General features: G+C 41.2%; 3 protein-coding genes across 4 annotated transcripts in view; 1 reads left to right on the top strand and 2 right to left on the bottom strand.

Moving 5' to 3' along the window:
• LOC121609772 (histone H3.3A) overlaps window positions 1-2,839 on the bottom strand; it is a 3,506-nt gene extending 667 nt beyond the window's left edge. The window contains exons 1-4 of one of the 2 annotated variants that reach the window (XM_041941510.1): window positions 2,697-2,839; window positions 1,558-1,701; window positions 1,210-1,363; window positions 1-893 (exon numbers count right to left, since the gene is read on the bottom strand). The exon at window positions 1-893 is cut by the window's left edge and continues 667 nt beyond it. In XM_041941510.1, the coding sequence (XP_041797444.1) occupies window positions 765-893; window positions 1,210-1,363; window positions 1,558-1,685 (411 nt within the window). In that variant the 5' untranslated portion in view covers window positions 1,686-1,701; window positions 2,697-2,839 and the 3' untranslated portion in view covers window positions 1-764. The remainder of the gene's footprint in view (window positions 894-1,209; window positions 1,364-1,557; window positions 1,702-2,696) is intronic. The other variant, XM_041941511.1, reaches the window with a different exon arrangement.
• Window positions 2,840-3,755: 916 nt separating this feature from the next.
• LOC121609771 (histone H3.3A) lies at window positions 3,756-6,588 on the bottom strand. Its single transcript, XM_041941507.1, has 4 exons — window positions 6,439-6,588; window positions 5,364-5,507; window positions 4,767-4,920; window positions 3,756-4,677 (listed from the first exon to the last, which is right to left on the bottom strand). Exons 2-4 carry the CDS (start codon window positions 5,489-5,491, stop codon window positions 4,549-4,551), a joined length of 411 nt encoding a protein of 136 aa, XP_041797441.1. The 5' UTR covers window positions 5,492-5,507; window positions 6,439-6,588; the 3' UTR covers window positions 3,756-4,548.
• Window positions 6,589-7,103: 515 nt separating this feature from the next.
• Window positions 7,104-15,329, top strand: nop53 (NOP53 ribosome biogenesis factor). Its single transcript, XM_041941006.1, has 12 exons — window positions 7,104-7,336; window positions 8,100-8,176; window positions 8,552-8,654; window positions 9,651-9,853; window positions 10,563-10,618; window positions 10,775-10,870; window positions 11,144-11,245; window positions 11,339-11,500; window positions 12,762-12,937; window positions 14,441-14,507; window positions 14,904-14,980; window positions 15,113-15,329. The coding sequence occupies exons 1-12, from the start codon at window positions 7,131-7,133 to the stop codon at window positions 15,171-15,173; spliced, it is 1,386 nt and encodes a 461-aa protein (XP_041796940.1). The 5' UTR covers window positions 7,104-7,130; the 3' UTR covers window positions 15,174-15,329.
• The last annotated feature ends 3,206 nt before the right edge of the window (window positions 15,330-18,535 follow it).

Below are 18,535 nucleotides of genomic sequence, written 5' to 3'. Positions count from 1 at the left end.
CTGATTTATCCCCCCATGTCCATGTCATCCACAAATAGTTTGAAGTGAAAAAAAAACATCCTGTGCATCAGCCTTGAAAAGAAAAAATAATTGAAACTAACGAATGAAAGCAATAATCAATATGGTAATCATAAATCAACTTCTCCAAAGATGCTGATGGATTGTATACAATTTGCTGTGGTGATCAGAGCCAACACTCACGCAGACACATACAGGGACAGAAAATCCAGTCTTGTCCATCATGAGAAGAGACCAACACTGTTGTCTCTGCACACTTGAGAGCGAGGCTGGCAGAAGACAGGAAGCAGGAGAAGAGGACAAGGTAAGTTCTTCTAGCACCCTGCTGCGTAAAAGAGACGAGAGTCCCCCAGCAGACAAATACCCATCCTCTCCTCCTGTCTGTCCCTCCCAAATTTGCATTGATCTACTCCGTGTTTTTTTCCTTTTCCCGATCCACAAATCATCCTCTCCCCTACAGAGTCAGATTAGAAACAGTGCAAACTAGGACACGTGTGCTTGAGGAGATCTCATCACCAAAGAGTCGGTACATGCACAAAAAGAGAGTACCCTAGAAGTCTGCTGCCAAGAGCACTAAGAAAAACACGACTATACACTTTATTCATAATATAATCAGTTTTCCTCTACACACTACTAACACAGGGAGGGAGAGAGGGAGGGAGCAGGTGAGGGGCAGAGGGACGGAGAGACAGACTGGTGAAGGAAGGGCAAGAAGAGGTGAAATGGAGAAAGACCGAGAGGAGCGTTTAAGCACGTTCCCCACGGATACGACGTGCCAGCTGGATGTCTTTGGGCATGATGGTGACACGCTTGGCGTGGATGGCGCACAGGTTGGTGTCCTCAAACAGACCCACCAGGTAGGCCTCGCTAGCCTCCTGCAGACAAGGAAAACAGGAAGTGCAGCAGTTGTCAGCAGAGCTAAAATGAACAACTTTATTATGGGTGACTGTCATTAGCTTTGACACTTTTTATACTAAATGATGAACTTATTTAGTTACAAAAATAATCAGCAGCTTAACTGCCATGAAATCCATTTAGAGGAAGCCCTACAGTGAAAGAGTGTAAAATCAAGTCTTCAGTAGACCTGCTTATAAGGATATGACATGCATTTTTCACATTCTATATATATGCTAAATTATTTTCTCTACATTTGCTTCTTAGTCTTATGCAGGATTTGATTGTAACACAGACCTGCAGAGCTCCGATGGCTGCACTCTGGAAACGCAGATCAGTCTTGAAGTCCTGGGCAATTTCTCTCACCAGGCGCTGGAAGGGCAGCTTGCGAATCAGCAGCTCAGTGGACTTCTGATAACGACGGATCTCACGCAGAGCCACAGTACCAGGCCTTCATGGCACATAAAAAAATACAGTATGTTCATAGGATAAGGGAAAAGTTTTTTTTTTTTTATATATATATCAACCACATTAAAACCAAAAGTGGGACACCTACAGCTGGTTTAGTGAAAAATTATGAAAGGCAATGTATTTTTTCATGTAAATTTAGCCCCACAACAGACTGGTTGTTTTTGCCACTCTCACCTGTAACGATGGGGCTTCTTGACACCACCAGTAGAAGGGGCGCTCTTGCGAGCAGCCTTTGTGGCCAGCTGCTTACGTGGGGCTTTGCCTCCAGTGGACTTACGGGCGGTCTGCTTGGTACGGGCCATGGCTACTAAAGATCACCTGAAGAAGATGAGGAAAATAAAGTCTAAAGAATTCATCGGCTTTGCTTTAATACACACAACATTATTCATGGTCAAGAGTTCTGTTTTTAAGTCTTCCTCTCATTTCTTGTACTTTATTTCCCCAGTTTACTTAGGAAAAAAAGCTTCAATGGTACTAATATTGCAAACATGGTACTAAACAGAAAGCAAAATACTGTGCTCATTTCTGTAATTTGTTGGTTTGATTCTAGTACTCTTGAGGTGATTCCACTGTTGTGGAAAACATTTCCTAAATAATGAACCCTCTCAAAGGCGCTTATGTAGTTTAAAAAAAAAAGATCCATATAACACACGTTTTGAATTGGAACAGGAAACTCGCTTTTAGTTAACTTTTCGGGTAAGTAAACATACAAGACATTCCGTATCACAACCAGACCGACAACATCAATCAAAGATGAACGACGATACTATTGGCTGGTAGACCAATACGTAACTACAGCTATAACGTATGAACCAATCAGCACGCAGAGTCTTGGAGGGAGGCGGGCTCTATAACTGCCTTCCACTGTTGCTAGGTCCGCCTACCGCGCTCTGATGATGGCGGCGGTTTGATGCGCAAACGGGATAAAGACCCAGGGCAGAAGAGCAAAGGAGTAGCGCATAAACAACTTAAATTTTACTAATAACCGCTGTTCCACCGTATCCGGAAATGAGAGAACAAGATAGGAGACATTTCAAGGAACTCCTAGATAAGCATAGGAAAGCCGAACGGTCCCTAACGGCAGCGTAGAACCGAGCTGAACCGGCGCATAATTTGAAACAGAATTTCCCCTCATCTGAACGGCTGCAGTAAAGACTGCATTTCACTGTCGTTTCGACTGCCGTGTTTGTTATTTTGCCACACGACAAAATGTGAGCTTTTTCACTGTTAAATGTTACTGCAAATAAAAAAAAATACAACTTAAAAATACAAAGTTAATTTACGAACACAGTGACATATTTCAAGAGGCTTACCTACGGGAAAAGTGACTGGAAGTCGTGAGAAATGTTTCGCTTGTCTCTATTTTCTTCTTCGTATCCACAATGGGAAGCAGCGTCCAGCGGGAAAATGGCCGCCGTGTCAATCATCTGTCCCACAATGCAACAGTGTTGACAGCATTTCTGTGGTTACTTTTAGCAGTTTTATCAGTTTGACAACAACAAACCAACAAGGGATAATCAGTTTGACGGCGTTTTGAAAATATTTATCGAAAAAGTCAGTGCTTAAATTTGTGACCGGTAAGTAGGAAATACAGATGTGCTGCTGCTGTTTGGTGTGTATCAGCTTTTTCCACATCTAATATAAATATGACCACTCGGGTCAAATCGAAAGTTACACATTTAGCACTGAAAAGTTAACACCGTACATTTTAGTGTTTTTTCAAGACAGGTTTAAAAGCGTTGTTAGCATATTTATGTGACAACTGCTAATAGTAGCCTGTGTGTGTGGAAGTGACTTTTTTCATCCAAAGAAATCAGGAAAAAAAGGGACAGACCATCAAAGTGGATTATTTAGTGACCTGTGCTTGGCTTATGAACTTTAGTTTAATTTACAATGAATAGGGTTTCAGCAAGAGTATGCCATGGATTTTAGAGGTCAGAATCAGCCTAAATACTCATTATTACCTCAGCATTATGCAATTTTAACTTTTTCTTGTGGCAGCTGTTTTGTGCTGTACATTGTAGAAATGTACTTAAATGTATGCACATCAATGTGATATAGGACCTTAATTTACTATTATTAAAGTTATTAATCAGATCAGTTTGTTTTGTCTATAATATTTGTGAAATTATTTCCAAAGTGACTTTAAAAATTGCTTGTTTTGTATGACCAGCAGCCAAAAATTCAAAGAAATTCAGTTTATGATCACAACAAAGAAAAGCACAAAACCTCTAACAATTAAGAAACTGGGATTGGAGAGTGCTTTATGCAATTTGGTTGAAAAAGTGTTTGCAAAGTACCCTTCTTTCCTACTTATCCTTTCAGCTCATATATGAACAGTGTTTTGGCGTTATATTCACTCATACATCTCATTTAACCACAAGAATCTGTTTATTATGTTTGTATGTGAATTCCGGAGTACAAATATTTTGCTTTTAAAAATGACTGAAAACATAAATCAAAAACACAGTAGAAAAAAAATTAGGTTATCATATCAACCTGAGAGAGGAACAAAAAGTCAGAACATTACCTGGACATAATAACGTGGCTGAAAATCAAAATATGATCAACATATGTCTGCTACATATATGCCGCTTGTAATCTGCCAAAAATGCAGTGTCATCAAACCACAATGACGTTTCTAATTGACAACCAGAATCAAACTTGTGTATCTTGATACATTAAACAGTAACAGTAGAAATACACTATTATTGTAAAAAAGAAAAATCACTACTTATACAACAAATTTCTATTTTTTTAAAAAAGAAAAATAATCAGAAGACCCATTATATCAATGTATATGTCCATCTGAAGATGATGTCTCAACCTTAATGCTATTTCCTGTGCTCAATACAGATCACACACTATTCTTGGCTTGCAAAAACACCTTATTCAGAGATAACAAGGCATTCCTTTGAGCTAGCTAGAAGTTAGAAGTGAGGAGTGTAACTGAGTCAAAGTTTCAAACATACATGAAGATACCTCTAAGGAAACTCTGCTACTAGTAGCACCAAAGAAGACATGATCACACATTTTACGGTTATCACAATCATATGATATATATAGAACCTCAAACCAAACTACTAACTAAGTATAGAGGAAGGAAAGGGATAGAAAGAGTGGTGAAGGGACAAGAGGACAGCATATAACAAATCAGAGAATATTTTAAGCACGTTCTCCGCGGATACGACGTGCCAGCTGGATGTCTTTGGGCATGATGGTGACACGCTTGGCGTGGATGGCGCACAGGTTGGTGTCCTCAAACAGACCCACCAGGTAGGCCTCGCTAGCCTCCTGCAGACGGCAGAGTCAAACATTGTTTTTTAGATGGAATGATGGAACAGGTTTAAGTTAAATCACTTTCTATTGTGAGTGTTGCTGACCTGCAGAGCTCCGATGGCTGCACTCTGGAAACGCAGATCAGTCTTGAAGTCCTGGGCGATTTCTCTCACCAGGCGCTGGAAGGGCAGCTTGCGGATCAGCAGCTCAGTGGACTTCTGATAACGACGGATCTCACGCAGAGCCACGGTACCAGGCCTTGAGAGGAGAGGCAAAAATTAACTTTTGCAAAATTTGAGGACAGCTGAATTGGCCTGTTTTTAGCATAATCTTATGCCTCTTGGACTTGCACAATACTCCTCACACCTCTGCACACTGTCAGAGAGACCAACCGGATAGAATATCGGCTCCACTCAGATGTTTTCCTATTTGATGTTTTTTCCAGTTAAAATGCAGAATAAATGCAACCTACTGTATTTTGTGACAACGTTTGTTAATAGAGAGAACTGTGTTAATAAGAACTAAAATATGTATCCAAAGATTTTCCTGGAGGCTGGAGGTAAACTACTGAATCCATCTGTAGTCAACTGGGCTTCAGGTTATACCTGCATATGTATGCAACAAAGAGTATAAAACTGTTGTGTCTCCAGTACTCTTGTTTATCTTACCAACACAAACAGAGGAATGATGTGAGCTCTCACCTGTAACGATGGGGCTTCTTGACACCACCAGTGGAAGGGGCGCTCTTGCGAGCAGCCTTTGTGGCCAGCTGCTTACGTGGGGCTTTGCCTCCAGTGGACTTACGGGCGGTCTGCTTGGTACGGGCCATGGCTACTAAAGATCACCTGAGAGCACATGACAAACTTTGTTTTGGCAAAGTAACCACAAAGGTGACATGCAAAATGGCTTCAGGGTACAGGATGTGAAGGATAACAATGTATTTATCCAACTGTATTTTATTTAGAATTAAACATCAACAGACTCTACTTATGAATAATGGATTATCAAAAATGTAAAAACCAGCATCAGGAGGCTGTTTTTTGTTTTCTTTTCAAATTAAACCTGAGGCAGCTTACGCAATGACTAGTAAAAAGGACAGCAAAGGCATCGAATCATAGCAGAAGTCTTTATCGTGCCAACCAATCACATCCTGTATACACGCCGCTGGGGCGGGATGTTGTGAACCTTTCGACCAATCACACCACGATGATTGCCCAACAAACCACGCCTCTTGCGCATTGGACGTGGGTTCGTTTGTTTCCTCACTGTGTGCTCTCCGGTTGTTCACGAGCCTTGATTTTTCATTCAGAATGAGCTATTTCGACGGAAACCAGACAACCCCGTCCACGCCGGCTGTCCCGGTATAGGCAAACTAACACACCTAAAGATGATGGCTGGCTGCTGGCTAGATGAATGTAAACGGGAAGGAAAAATCGTTGTAGGAAACGATGAGGGTGATGATAAAAACGTCGGAAAAATATCCAAACCGCGGCATGAAAGTGGAATATACGGTTTGAAAACGACAGTAGACATGTCAGGGGATCACTTGATTAACAATATTTTGTCAGATGACCCCTCACTTTAGGCGCATTTCCGAGTCAAATTCGACCAGATCACAAATGCCTTTTAGGTCCCCGACTCCCCGAGCAGGCAGATAATAGCTCGACTGCTCTGCGTTTTCTTTTTCAACGAAAAGAAACCAAAAAACACGTCCATCCGAGAACTAACATAACATTAAATGATACATTGGAGTTTTATCGAAATGGTGATACTTACCTTCGAAAACTTACTGAAAGGCTGGAGCTTAAATTTGTGAATTTATTCTTGACTCTCTAAAGCGTTGTTCTCGCAATAAAATGAAGGGAGGGAAAAAAGGAAAAAGAACATAGGAAAGCAACAGGAGACACGTTTCCCATGATGCATTTGGGACAAACATTTTACATGCAGCAACATGATAAACAATTGCATGACCACACTCACGTGTAATGTCGTTCAAGTTTTTCTCAATCTTGATCATTGACAGTTTTAATAGTTTAGGTTATTAATTTAGTTCTTTATTCAATATATTTTATCTGAAAAGAAAAAAGGCAATCAAAGCACTATCAAAATTCGAGGGAGAACATAAAGTGAGTGACATTCAGTCTTTCAGACTTTTAAAACTGTATTAACATTATAAATTGTATTTATTATTTAATGATGTAAAAAATATACTTTAAACCCATACAACAATACATTTCATCGTTCTGAGTATCACGCAGAATTATGTTAATTTACGCACTCTTTTTTTAATTAAAATATAATCACAGCCTAATAAAAATTATAAACTGAGGAAAAAAACAAGTTTAAACTTTTACATTTTACGTACAGCCAGCTTTTATAGTATTTACACCGTCCGCCCTGCAAGTGGCGCCACCGCCGTCACTCCAGCACAAAAGAAGAAGAAACGTGTTTCTCTCCAATCGTCCAACATGGCGTCGGCCAGGAGGCTGAAACGCGTGGTGGCTTCACAACCAGGTTTTCTCAATTTAAAGTCCACTTCAGACCCTGCAGGCTCAATCAGTAGTCGAAGAAAACGTGTGAATAAGAATAAGAAGAAGAACTGGAACAAATTCAGCGACATAAACGATGTCGACGAGTTTTTAGAAGACGTCAGACACCAGGAGAGGACCACCGGGTAAGTTAGCCATATGTGGCAACACAATGATAGCATTGTGATAACGATAAACTAAAAATGAGTTTTCCTCTGACGCACTGGCGTTGTATCGTTTATATCTCACTGTCTGTCGTCCACTCTCCCACGCATGGACATCTCTGGGAGGGATATTCAGAACGTTGTTTGGGTCGTTTTGAAACCATTAGGACAGTCCTGTTTGGTGTTACATCTCGTCATTAACCTCAAATCATGTTTTTCTCGCTAGTGGACGCAGTGTCACACAATTTAAGTTAAAAAAAAATAATCTACAAACAAGCAAGTAAAGCAAGTCCAGTCAACTCGCGCTGAAGCTGAGGGCCAGTGTCCAATGGACGTCTTAATTCTTCGAAAGACTGATGAGGCCGCAGTGTTTGCGATGTTTCATGTGAACTCTAGAAATTGTCTAAGGCTTTTCCCAGATCCCCTATATGAGGATTGTTGCTTTTCAGTTTTATTGTGTCATTTTAAATAGAGTACCTTTACGGGTTTGAACTATTGGCTGAAGAAAACGAGCGACGAATATGTCGCCTTGGTCTGGTGGAACTTGTGATGGGCTTTTTTCTCCCCTATTCAGTTATTGTCTGACATTTTATACATGAAAAGGTTACAAATAAACTTGAAAAGACAGTCAAAATATTAATTGATCATGAAAATAATTGTTAGTTGTAAATAAAACACTGTAAAAAGCAGTTTGCTCGGTTGTAAGATAAAAAACGTGCCTTAACGTGATCTTTATGTATTTCAGGGGTCTGCTGTCTGAGAAGCCCGATGACAGTTTGTTCTTTTTGGATGTTGGACAACAAAAGAAAGCTGAACAGAACGGTAAATATATAATTACAAAATTATGTAGAGATTTCCTCCAGCTGGAAGGAATTGTGCAATGTAGTGAAAGCAAAATAAGTAGTCATGCATTTGCACAGTCAGGTGTAACTTAGATACATATGAGCGACTAACCAGTTTGGCAGCTGGTTTCTGTCCAGTCCGATGCTGAATCACACCAATTTGGCGTGGTGTTTAATGCATAGTCTCCTTTTGACTGTGTGTTTTTTAAATTCTTTTTACTTATTTTAATTATTTTATTTATTTATTTGTTGATTTTATTCTTCTTTGTTAAGCGCCTTGTGCTCCTTTTGGATGTTGGAAGGCGCTATAGAAATAAAGTTTGATTGATTGACCAATTTGTTTTTCTCGGTGCAGTAGCAGAACCTGTCGAGGGGAAGAAGAGGAAAGGGAAGACGTCACGTCCTCTGAGGATAGACCTGATCCTACAGCACGATTCCCTCGTTCCACCACCTAAAGAGTGAGTGTCCATCACGGCCCTTTGTGCTTTACTCTTGCTCTGTGTTTGTATTCAGCACCCTAACTGTGAAGACATTGCCAGGGGAAACAGAGCCCAGCTTCCTCTCAGATTATTTTTTCATGCTCAGATACAGTTCTTAAGTAGGCTGCAGTATGTGTGAATCAGGCAGCTCAATAGTACAATATGTGACATTGGGTAAATAATGCAATTCATCTGTGTTGGAAAAATGTATTCAATTGTTAGCTGTGATTTCTCTCATTACAAAAAAGGTGGGCATTCTGCTCACCATGATATATGAGAAATTGTTTTACTGATAACGAAATTTGTGGAGTTTATCACGTGAACCAGCCCACAGGCATTTTCTTTCTACCACAACCCTACATTGTGAGATTTCTGTTTTATTTAAAAGCCAAGTGTATGCTAAGTGCATGTATCTTAATAATAGCCACAACTGGATATGTCTGTCATTAATTTATGTGCTGCATGTATCGGAGTAAGAGGGTGGCGTAAGTAGACCACCTCCAGTCACAGATGAAGTGGGTAAGGTGATTGGCTGACAGTTTTCGTGGTGTTACATTGTATCTGGCCTCTGAACTGACTGGAAGTTCCCCAGGTCTGTTTGTAAGGGATCTTGTCGTTCATATATGTATCTGTTTAAGTAGCTGATTAGTGATTTTTAAAAATATATAAAAAAAAATTAGCCTTTGCTTTTATTTATATTATGTATGAGTGTGTCCGGTGATGATCTCATCCTTGCGCTCCCAGTATTTCCATCATGGGAATGTGAAGACAACACACAGGAGCTCAGGAGACTGTTGTGTAAATGGTGTCCTGGGATCTGAGGATATAATTCAAACGTCTAACCTGCTAATTGCTGGTTTTGCTTCAACTCCTCTCCATGATATATCATGTTAGCTGTTCCCTTTACCTCTGCCTTTCTCACATAATCAACTAATCATCTCTTCTCATCATCTCTCTCCCCTCCGCCCCCCCAAGTGTGCTGGCGTATCAGCAACCTAATGCCAAGAAAGTCCGTCGCATTGCCCAAAAGGCAGAGCAGCTGGCAGCCAAAGGAGTGGTGCCTCGGAGGCAGAAACAGCTGCTGAACAGACGGCCAGTCGACAGGACGACCAAGAAGGCAGTGACAGAGGCCAACAACAACCCAAACAGAGACTATTATGACATATGGGGACAAGAGTGTGAGTGTCTGTGTGAGTGTGTGTCTGTTTGTCCAGTGATGATCCCATCCTTGCGCTCACAGTATTTCCTACATGGGAATGTGAAGACCAACACGGAGCTCAGACGACTGTTGTGTGAACGGTCATCTGGGATCTGAGGATACACATTCAGAAGTAAAAGTATAGAGTTTATATCAAGATGCAGACATTAAAATAGGGAGGTTAGCAATAAAAAGATTTAAAAAGATTCATCCGTAAGAATATGATAAGAACAGATTCATTTCCCTGGGCTAAACCTCAGCTGCATTTTCCATACAGTTGAGATGCAGCGTGTTCCACATGATCAGAGTCTGAGGGTGACACTGGGCTCGGCTCAAGTGGATGCATATTCAAGGATTTCCTCAGCTAGACTAAGCTGATGGTGATCGGGGGACACCACCAGAGGAAGCCACTAGGTTTTTATTTTATTTTTGACACTGGCCTGTTTGGAATATGCGATACACATGGCTTGATGTTCCCATACGAAGCTGAAGAGGGAACTGTGTCACCAAATTCACTCATTTCTGGCAGCTGTATTAACTAAAAGGTGCTGTAATCTAGATTGAGCATAGATTTGTGACTACATAGTTTTGTGGACTTTCGCACTAGTGTTTGTTGTCAGGTCCTGTTGAGCTGTCTTTAGCACATGTAATTGCTCATATATTTTAAATCATTTTTCTTTTGAATGCAGCCAAAGATGCCGCTGACCCCTGGTACCTTCAACAGACGGGCAAGAAGCTCGTCAAGGTGAGAATACATGTTTGTTGTGATGGCAGGTTCAAAAGTCAACATCCTCCTCCAGTTTAATTAAATCTGCCTAGCCATCAGCAGGAGACGAATCTTTTCTAACACAAGTGCGGTGGTCTGAGTTCGACTAATGTGGCTGCATCACTGTTCTGTCAGCGTCAAGAGAGGATGAATGACAAGCCGTCTGTGCTTCCGGCTGTGGAGGTGATCGCCCCTGGAGGATCCTACAACCCAGACTTCTTCTCCCATCAGGTGAGTCCCAACTCTGCAGCCTACAGACACACACTGTGAGCATCATACAGACTTCATATGACTTAATTTTTAAAGGTTTTTCAAAAGTTGCGATTTGTGTTGTTTATCCAGCGCCCACACACTGTTAATTCATATAGATTTATGTTCTGACAAAGTTAATTTTATGTTAGGATTTCCAAAAGAATAACATGTTATTCATCATTTACCTTGTTGTAATGGCCTGCACTGACTGTTAATCTCTCTTCTCTCCTCCCTCTGTCCCCGTGAACCCAGGCCTTGCTGCAGGAGGCCCACGAGGTGGAGGTCAAGAAACAAAAGGTGGAAGACAAAATAGAGAGACAGCTGGCTGTCAACAGAGAAGACACAGCGACAGAGGTGCAGATGATTATTCCGGCTCACCCGTCATGCTTGGTTTCTTTGTAATCGGGGAAGATTGGATCTTTGAACGCACGCTTGTTTGTTACGCAGGAGACGATATTAAGAGAGCAGGTGGAAGGCCTGGTAGAAGAGGAGAACGAAGAAGAAGTGGCTCCTAATGAAGGAGATGAGGATGTGATGGTGGGAGCCATCACACTAGCAGCCAAGAAGACTGAGAGACAGAGGAAGAAGGAGAAGGCTGACAAAATTAAGGTACATACACAATCATACGTTCTACTACATGAACACACATTCAGAGGCAGATTTGGACTGTTTCACTGTTGAAGTAAAAGAGCAATGGTGTGATTGAACTATGAATCCAGGTACGGATCATGTTTCTATCCTTAGAAATCATTCCACTCTTCTAGAAAAATCTCATTTTCAATCTTCATTTATATCAGGAGCACAAGATGTTGTGCTTTGGGCTCTTAAGGCTGAAAGCTGGAACTTCGAGAGAAGCACTTTAACTGAGATCTGACACAGTTGATTGAAAGAAAATATTTTGGCAACTATTTTGATAATCAATTAATCACTTCATTTCATTTCCAATCATTTCTTTGATAATAACATGTCCACCATTTTCTGGTTCTAGCTTCTAATATGTGATTAGTGAGTGAGTATATTAAACATCTTTGGGTTTTTTGGCCATTTGTTGGACAAGAAAAGACATTTGAAGATGTTCTTTGGCCACTGAGGAATCGTCCTAGATCACACAGTAGATCCAGAAAATCAGTGGATTAATAAATAATGAATAATAATCACTAGTCTACATTCCTGCTTTAAAGCACTTTTAAATTTTCCAGAGACAAATGCAGAGCCTGTGTTCTTGTAGAGCAAAGTGTTAACCTTTTAACTTGTAGTGAAAATTACATGCTTTTCATTCTGTTGGCTTCCACAACTACAAAAAATTGGGACTTTTTGTAAAACGAATTGAACAAATTGTGATAATTTGCTAATCCTTTTTGACATATACTCAGTTGAGAACAGTACAAAGACAATATATTTAATGTTTGAACTCATAAGCTTCATTGATTTTTTTTGTAAATATCTGTATATTCTGAATATAATGCAGCAACACGTTTCAAGTAAGTTGGGACAGGAGCAACTAAAGACTGGGAAAGTTGTAGAACGCTCCAAAAACACCTGTTTGGATCATTCCACAGGTGAAAAGGTTGACTGGTAACAGGTGATAGTATCATGATTGGGTATGAAAGGAGCATCCTGGAAAGGCTCATGATTGTATAAAGGATGTTACTACATGGGCTCGGGAATACTTCGTAAAACCGTTGTCAGCAAACAAAGCACTCTTCACACAGCGTCCCACCGTTATTGGAACTGGGGGAATACGCCATTCAAAATGAAAACACTGTTTCAACTCGTGGACGTGTCAATCGTACTGGCTTCCAGTCAAATAGTTGCCTTACTTTTGTTGCTCCACTGACAATCCACCTCACTCTTTCTCTTCCCACCCCAGGAGCAGCAGCGGCTGGCTGACAGACGGCAGAATGACCATCGGCAGCAGCTCTTCCAGCTTCGCTCCATTAAGGCCTCCATCAAACAGCAGGACCAGAAAACCAAGACCAGACAGACACAACGCAAGGCCAAGCAGGAGGCCCAGAAAGCTCAACCCAGACGCCTCGGCAAACTCAAGTACACGCCTAACACGCTCCCCCCACCTGCTGCACATGTTAAAGAGCTCCTCTGGTCGTTTAGTGATGCACTTTGATAAAGTTGGGGGCCTCACAAGAGACAGGTTTAAAGAAATGGTCAAAGCTGATAAGACAGATATCCTGACTTTTGGTTTAAGTCAAGCTCCAAAACCATTTGATCCTACATTTGCCACAGTGCATCTCAATCATGTCTTTAACACCCTCTGTGCTTAAAAATTGTCCACTTCTTTCAAACTCCACACCTCCAGTTTGTAGTACATCTACCTTCTAGTAAAACTTAAGTCTCAATAGCAACCCAAGATCAGGCAGACTTTAGAAAGCGCCTGACAGAACCATATAAACATTGAAGAACTGTACTAGCAATGTCCTACTACTCACAGGCTGAATGGTACTGCTAGTAAACTGGTCTTTGTATATATAACTGGTGGAGTGCCCTTTAAACTGCATGTGACATGCATGTTTTTATTCCCAGGATTATCTTCGATTATTGTCTTAGCTGCAGTTTAAGTTTTAGAGCAGGTGTAAACCGCTATTTTGTGGAGTAAAAATCACATGGTCTCTTCATTCCATTGCAGTGTCTGCAGAAACTGAGGTTTAAACTTCACCTGTGGTTTAGTCTTAAGTCAGCTACTGTGTCCTGTAGAAATCCCTTAAACACCACTAGAGGTCACTCAGAGTTAACTTAAACCTACTGCTGGCATGGTTTAAGGGAGGTAGGTCTACATTTCTGTGATCTTTAGCGCGTCAAAACATGTTGTTATAAAAGCCGCAGTAAGTGTAAGTCCATATTTAAATATTTTAATTACATCTAAAATTTGTCTAACTTGAAATTAATTGAACCTAAGCAATTTCAACTATTCTTGATTTAGAGCCATCAATGTCAAACAATTTGAGAAATGGCCTTGAAGCATTTGGTTGCAGGACCTGAGGAGTATAACAGTCAAAGCATGGAAGGAATGTGAAAAGAAAAATGTAAAAAAAATACTACTGATGTAGACCAGACTATTACACTGAGCAGTTTAGTATGAAGCTGTGTTTTAAACCCCTGCCAGTTCTGGTTTAGTAGGACTCATTCTAGCCCGCAGCTAAGCCAGTCAGATGCTAAGTGACAGAGCGAAGACCCTCATATGTTCTAAAACTATGTTCATTGACAACAGTGTTATTCTTAACAAGTCCAAGTCCTTCTTTTTGTTTGCTCTCCGGTGCCAGTTCAGTAACACAAATACATTTTTGTCTTAGCCTTTTTATGTATCAGAATTCATTTGACTCATTGGAATAACCGCAAACGCTTCCTGTCATTTATTAACCAAATGTGTCGATGTGGACATATTTTGTCGTTTTATCGCCTGAAGTTATGGAGACAAACGTGTTCTGTGTCAATGTTCATCTTTAGCTGTGTTTACTGCAGCAGGGGGCAGTATGTGGATGGACCGGTTCTGTTAACCCTGGAAACGGTTATAAACATGTTGCTCCTTGTCTGCAGGTTTCAGCCTCAGGACCTGGAGGTTCAGTTGAGTGACGAGCTGGCCGGCTCCCTGCGACAACTCAAGGTACGTCACTAACTGCTGTGATGTCCACTTTGACCTTTGCCAATGAGAACTCGGTCTTTATCTGTAATGAGTTTTGGTTCATTTAGATGGCGTATTCTCTTCAGCACTCTGTATTGTCTTATTCTGAGCTTTATCGTGTTCTCTAATGCTGTAGCGACCCACTTTCCCCCACAGGGGTCATAACAGCTTCATATGATCTAATTGCCAGAGGAAAATTCCAGCTTTTCTCTCTTATCTCCTGCCATTATGTCTCAGAATTATACTTAAATCAGCCTTTGTGTTATAAATGGGATTGTATAATTTGGTGGGAATTGTGCATTCAGTGATATTTGTCTTACATGGATATGTCTGGGGCATATCCTATGTCTGACCTCTTGTAATGCCTTGCCTCTGCAGCCAGAGGGCAGCGTCCTCAAGGATCGCTTCAAGAGTCTGCAGAAGAGGAACCTGATCGAACCAAGAGAAAGAGCCAAGTAAGGACCTCAGCCTCACTCTTACGTAACACCTCCTCAAACGCTCACAGTGATGTACAGATTCATATGGTGTATATTGATATTAAAATGTATGTTTCCGCCTCTCTGTCACCACCCGCCCCTTTCTCTTAGGTTCAAGAGGAGACACAAGCTGAAGTATGTGGAGAAGAGGGCTTTTAGAGAGATCACTTAGTGCTGACCCACAGACCACAGGAGCTGAACGCAAAGCGTTTAAAGTCACAAACACAACATAATGGAACCGTGTATATACAACTTAATGACTGTTAAGAGTCTGTTTGACCCTTTCAGACAATTACAACCGCTAACAAATTAAATTGTCATATCAGTGATATAAACTGAAAAGAAAAGTGTGGTGTATTTCTTGTGTCTCATGCGTTAAATATCACTATTCAGACTTAGTCACATAATGACATTTCAGTCTGAGTGTTATGTAATATGAACCCTATCAGGACATGATTTTCTAAGGCGTTATAGTACACAGCAAGGTCTGCTGAGGCCAAGTGTCAGTGTGCCACTACTCTGCTTATACATGAGTGATGATATCCAGCTTAGGTTAATATCAGCGTCAGCCACATGAAGTCTTACTATCTGCTACAAGGATATTGGTCAGGTTTATGTCAGCTATCAGTACTGATATTTCTCAAGATCACTGCATGTAAACCTTGTAATATATCCTAAATGTCTTGGGTTTGCATCAGTGTATCACATGATCAGAAGGAAATGTTTGATCAAACATTCAGTTATGTCAAGAAATTTCATCAGTATGCCAGTGATTTATCCTCGAGGTCCCTCAAGTGAAAAACTGCCTCCATTCATTCAGCGTTTCTCATATCTACAGAGTATCTGCTCTAGATGCCGAACACCCAGATTAACACGGAAGAAAAAGACTGATTATGAAGAGGCAAGAGAAATTAAAAATAGGTGCATTTTTTTTAAATCCACATAATTAGATAAGTTGATTAAGAGGACTTAATGGGTTTTTTTTTTTGGATGGGTTTGAGGAAGTTGGCATGTTATAATTGATTCCAACCTGCTAGCCTGACACCATAATTGCCCTCAGTATCCCACTGATGTGAACAAGGACACACACACACACACCCTCTCTGTCCCATGGTGCCTGGAGCCACGCCAAAGCCTCTTATCCGTTAATCAGTGTGAAAAGTAATCTTTTACCTTCAGAGGCCGCAGAAGCCCCCCACCCACCTAGCTGCTGCTTAGATGAGTTGACCCCCCGGCCCCTCCTAAGATAAAATGCGCCGTGGACCCTGGGCCACCTCCCATTGCAGCGACTTATCAACATTTTAATGCCAACTACCTGCTGATGAATTAACCCGCACACCCAGAAAGTCACAGTTTCTCCCCAAGGAACCTCATTCATTGCTTTTCGACTGGCACGACAGTCTGTGCTGTAGGTGAAGCTAATATGAGTCCTTTACAGCAGTCGCCATGCTGCTCAGAGTTGGTTCAGACTCACTGGAAGTCTCCCAGCCTTAGTAATGTACCCTTGTGGTTTACTGATGAAGCTGGGTTTTCAGGATTCACTTTGTTATCTGTGCACAACCCTGGTCTGTGCATTAAGATAACGCTACAGCCATGCTAGCAGCTCTCTGAGGCTGGACAAAGCTAACAGTGACGATGCTAACACACTGATGTTTAGCAGGATTCATGTTTACCATTTCAGTTTAGCCTGCTAACATTCGTTAATTAGCACTAAAGGCTGAAGACAGATATTTGGTCCTGCTGGATGAATTTAAATGTTGACCTGATGATGGCACCAAATAAAAAGTCAGGGGATCACAGACGTTATTACAGTTCATTTTGAGTGGTACTCTAAATGTCCTCCAAATTTCATGATAATCCATCAAATAGTATACACATCTTACCCATAACAAGAAATGTCAACCTCATGGTGGCGCTAGAGGAAGTGGCAGGTGATTACCAAAGTCAGTGGGATTCATCCTCTGGTGACCATGAACTCAATCTCATGCCAATCCACCCAGTAGTTGATATATTTCAGTCTGGACCAAAGAGGTGGATGGACCGACCGTCGCTGCTGTAAATAGGACCACCAGCATGGATAAAAATGACAAATGTTAGAAACATTCTGGAATTATAGAAAAAAATGTATTTTAAGGGTGCTCAAGAGGAGAAGATAGTCTTTATAACTGAAGGAAAGAGCTATCAGTCACCTTACAAGGATACTTGGAGGTGAGGGAGTTATCTCATGCCAGACAGCAGCAGACTGCAGCCGAGTTGTTTGTGTTTTTCTTTTTTCCTTTATTCTCCCTTTCGCCTCACTCCCTTCACGTGTGGGACACGGTGCTGCCAGATTGTCTTGGCATGGGGTAGGAGGGATTACGCATGTGTGCAGTCACTCATTACCTCCTTAAGAATAGATTACTACTCCTCTGGTCTGGGCGGCCGGGGGGTGACGGAGGAAGCCACTGAAAACACTCAGCTGCTGCGTGGAGATGCTGCTGTGTGTATGTGAGGGTGAGTGAATATTGTCATGTGATCCCAAGCTTGTTTGCTGCAAAGTGACAGACGTTTGTGTCCCCCCCCCCCGCCTGTCTCACCTCTTCACTGTGGCGCCCTCAAATGTAGTATTTGGGCAATACTACAGGCACATGGACGCCGAGGTGACAAACATACCAGCAAGTTCCACTGTAAAGGTCAAATCCCAACATAAAAATAGTGCTGAAATGATTAGCATATACCCATTTTATATAACTTTTTAGCCAGTTGAGGGTGGTTAAAAAAAAAAAGGTAAACATATTTGCATTTTATTATCTGACGTTATTGAAGTGACCTCATCAGCAAACAGCTGCCTATTTACCCATCCAGCAGACATTTGGAGTGGTGTTTATGTACCCCCCACTGAGTGGGAAAAACCATTTGTGAGCCTCCAACTTCTAATTCTGAGACAGCGATAACGGGAATTTTTGACATCAACAATTATTTTCCCTCTTGGTGAAAAGAACAAAGGCCGTGCTAACAAATTAACCAACACTGACGCTAATGCAATCAATTCTAATTTTATTCTGCATATTTCCACACTGTTTGTTTCTGGTTTCACTTGCCAATCAGCTGATTGGCAAGTGAAACAACGACAGAAGTAGCTCATTTAGGGTGTTTATCTGAAAAAGTGCTGTTATCCTGTTCATTGCCATGTCAGCATTGCCTGATTGCTGCATTAGTCCAATATACAACAGCCTTTCAGCTTTTTGGTCTCCACCAACCTAATATCTAACTCTTTAGCTGCCAAATGCTCCACTATGTTTGGCAGCTCGCCGCTAACTTTGTCTGTATGCTGTTTGGTGCTAGGCAGATGTACTGCCTGAAGAGCCGCCTGATTAGAATCCATTGATAAAGTATTGATTATAGCTGCTTCATCAGTTATGAAGCAAAAATATCAAACGTGCCTTGTTCCAGCTGCTCCAGAGTATTTCCTGATTTTCTGCTTTTAATATCGCTGGAGGCTGAATATCGTTGGCGTTTATCAGTGCCGTAGCCTGAATACTGAAGAGTCCAAAA

The sequence above is a fragment of the Chelmon rostratus genome, chromosome 7, assembly GCF_017976325.1.
Source record: "Chelmon rostratus isolate fCheRos1 chromosome 7, fCheRos1.pri, whole genome shotgun sequence".
Lineage (NCBI taxonomy): Eukaryota > Metazoa > Chordata > Actinopteri > Chaetodontiformes > Chaetodontidae > Chelmon > Chelmon rostratus.
The sequence above is the reverse complement of the archived record's forward strand: the minus strand, read 5'-3'. Positions and strand labels throughout refer to the sequence as shown.

What these genes read in the sequence shown, in the direction of transcription:
- LOC121609771 (XM_041941507.1), bottom strand. Translation starts at nt 5,491, where the DNA reads ATGGCCCGTACCAAGCAGACCGCCCGTAAGTCCACTGGAGGCAAAGCC. An exon ending in AAGAAGCCCCATCGTTACAG is followed by an intron (nt 4,921 to 5,363) that starts GTGAGAGCTCAC and finishes TCTCCTCTCAAG; the next exon opens with GCCTGGTACCGTGGCTCTGC. An exon ending in CAGCCATCGGAGCTCTGCAG is followed by an intron (nt 4,678 to 4,766) that starts GTCAGCAACACT and finishes TGCCGTCTGCAG; the next exon opens with GAGGCTAGCGAGGCCTACCT.
- nop53 (XM_041941006.1), top strand. Translation starts at nt 7,131, where the DNA reads ATGGCGTCGGCCAGGAGGCTGAAACGCGTGGTGGCTTCACAACCAGGT. An exon ending in AAAGAAAGCTGAACAGAACG is followed by an intron (nt 8,177 to 8,551) that starts GTAAATATATAA and finishes TTCTCGGTGCAG; the next exon opens with TAGCAGAACCTGTCGAGGGG. An exon ending in GAGAAGACACAGCGACAGAG is followed by an intron (nt 11,246 to 11,338) that starts GTGCAGATGATT and finishes TTTGTTACGCAG; the next exon opens with GAGACGATATTAAGAGAGCA.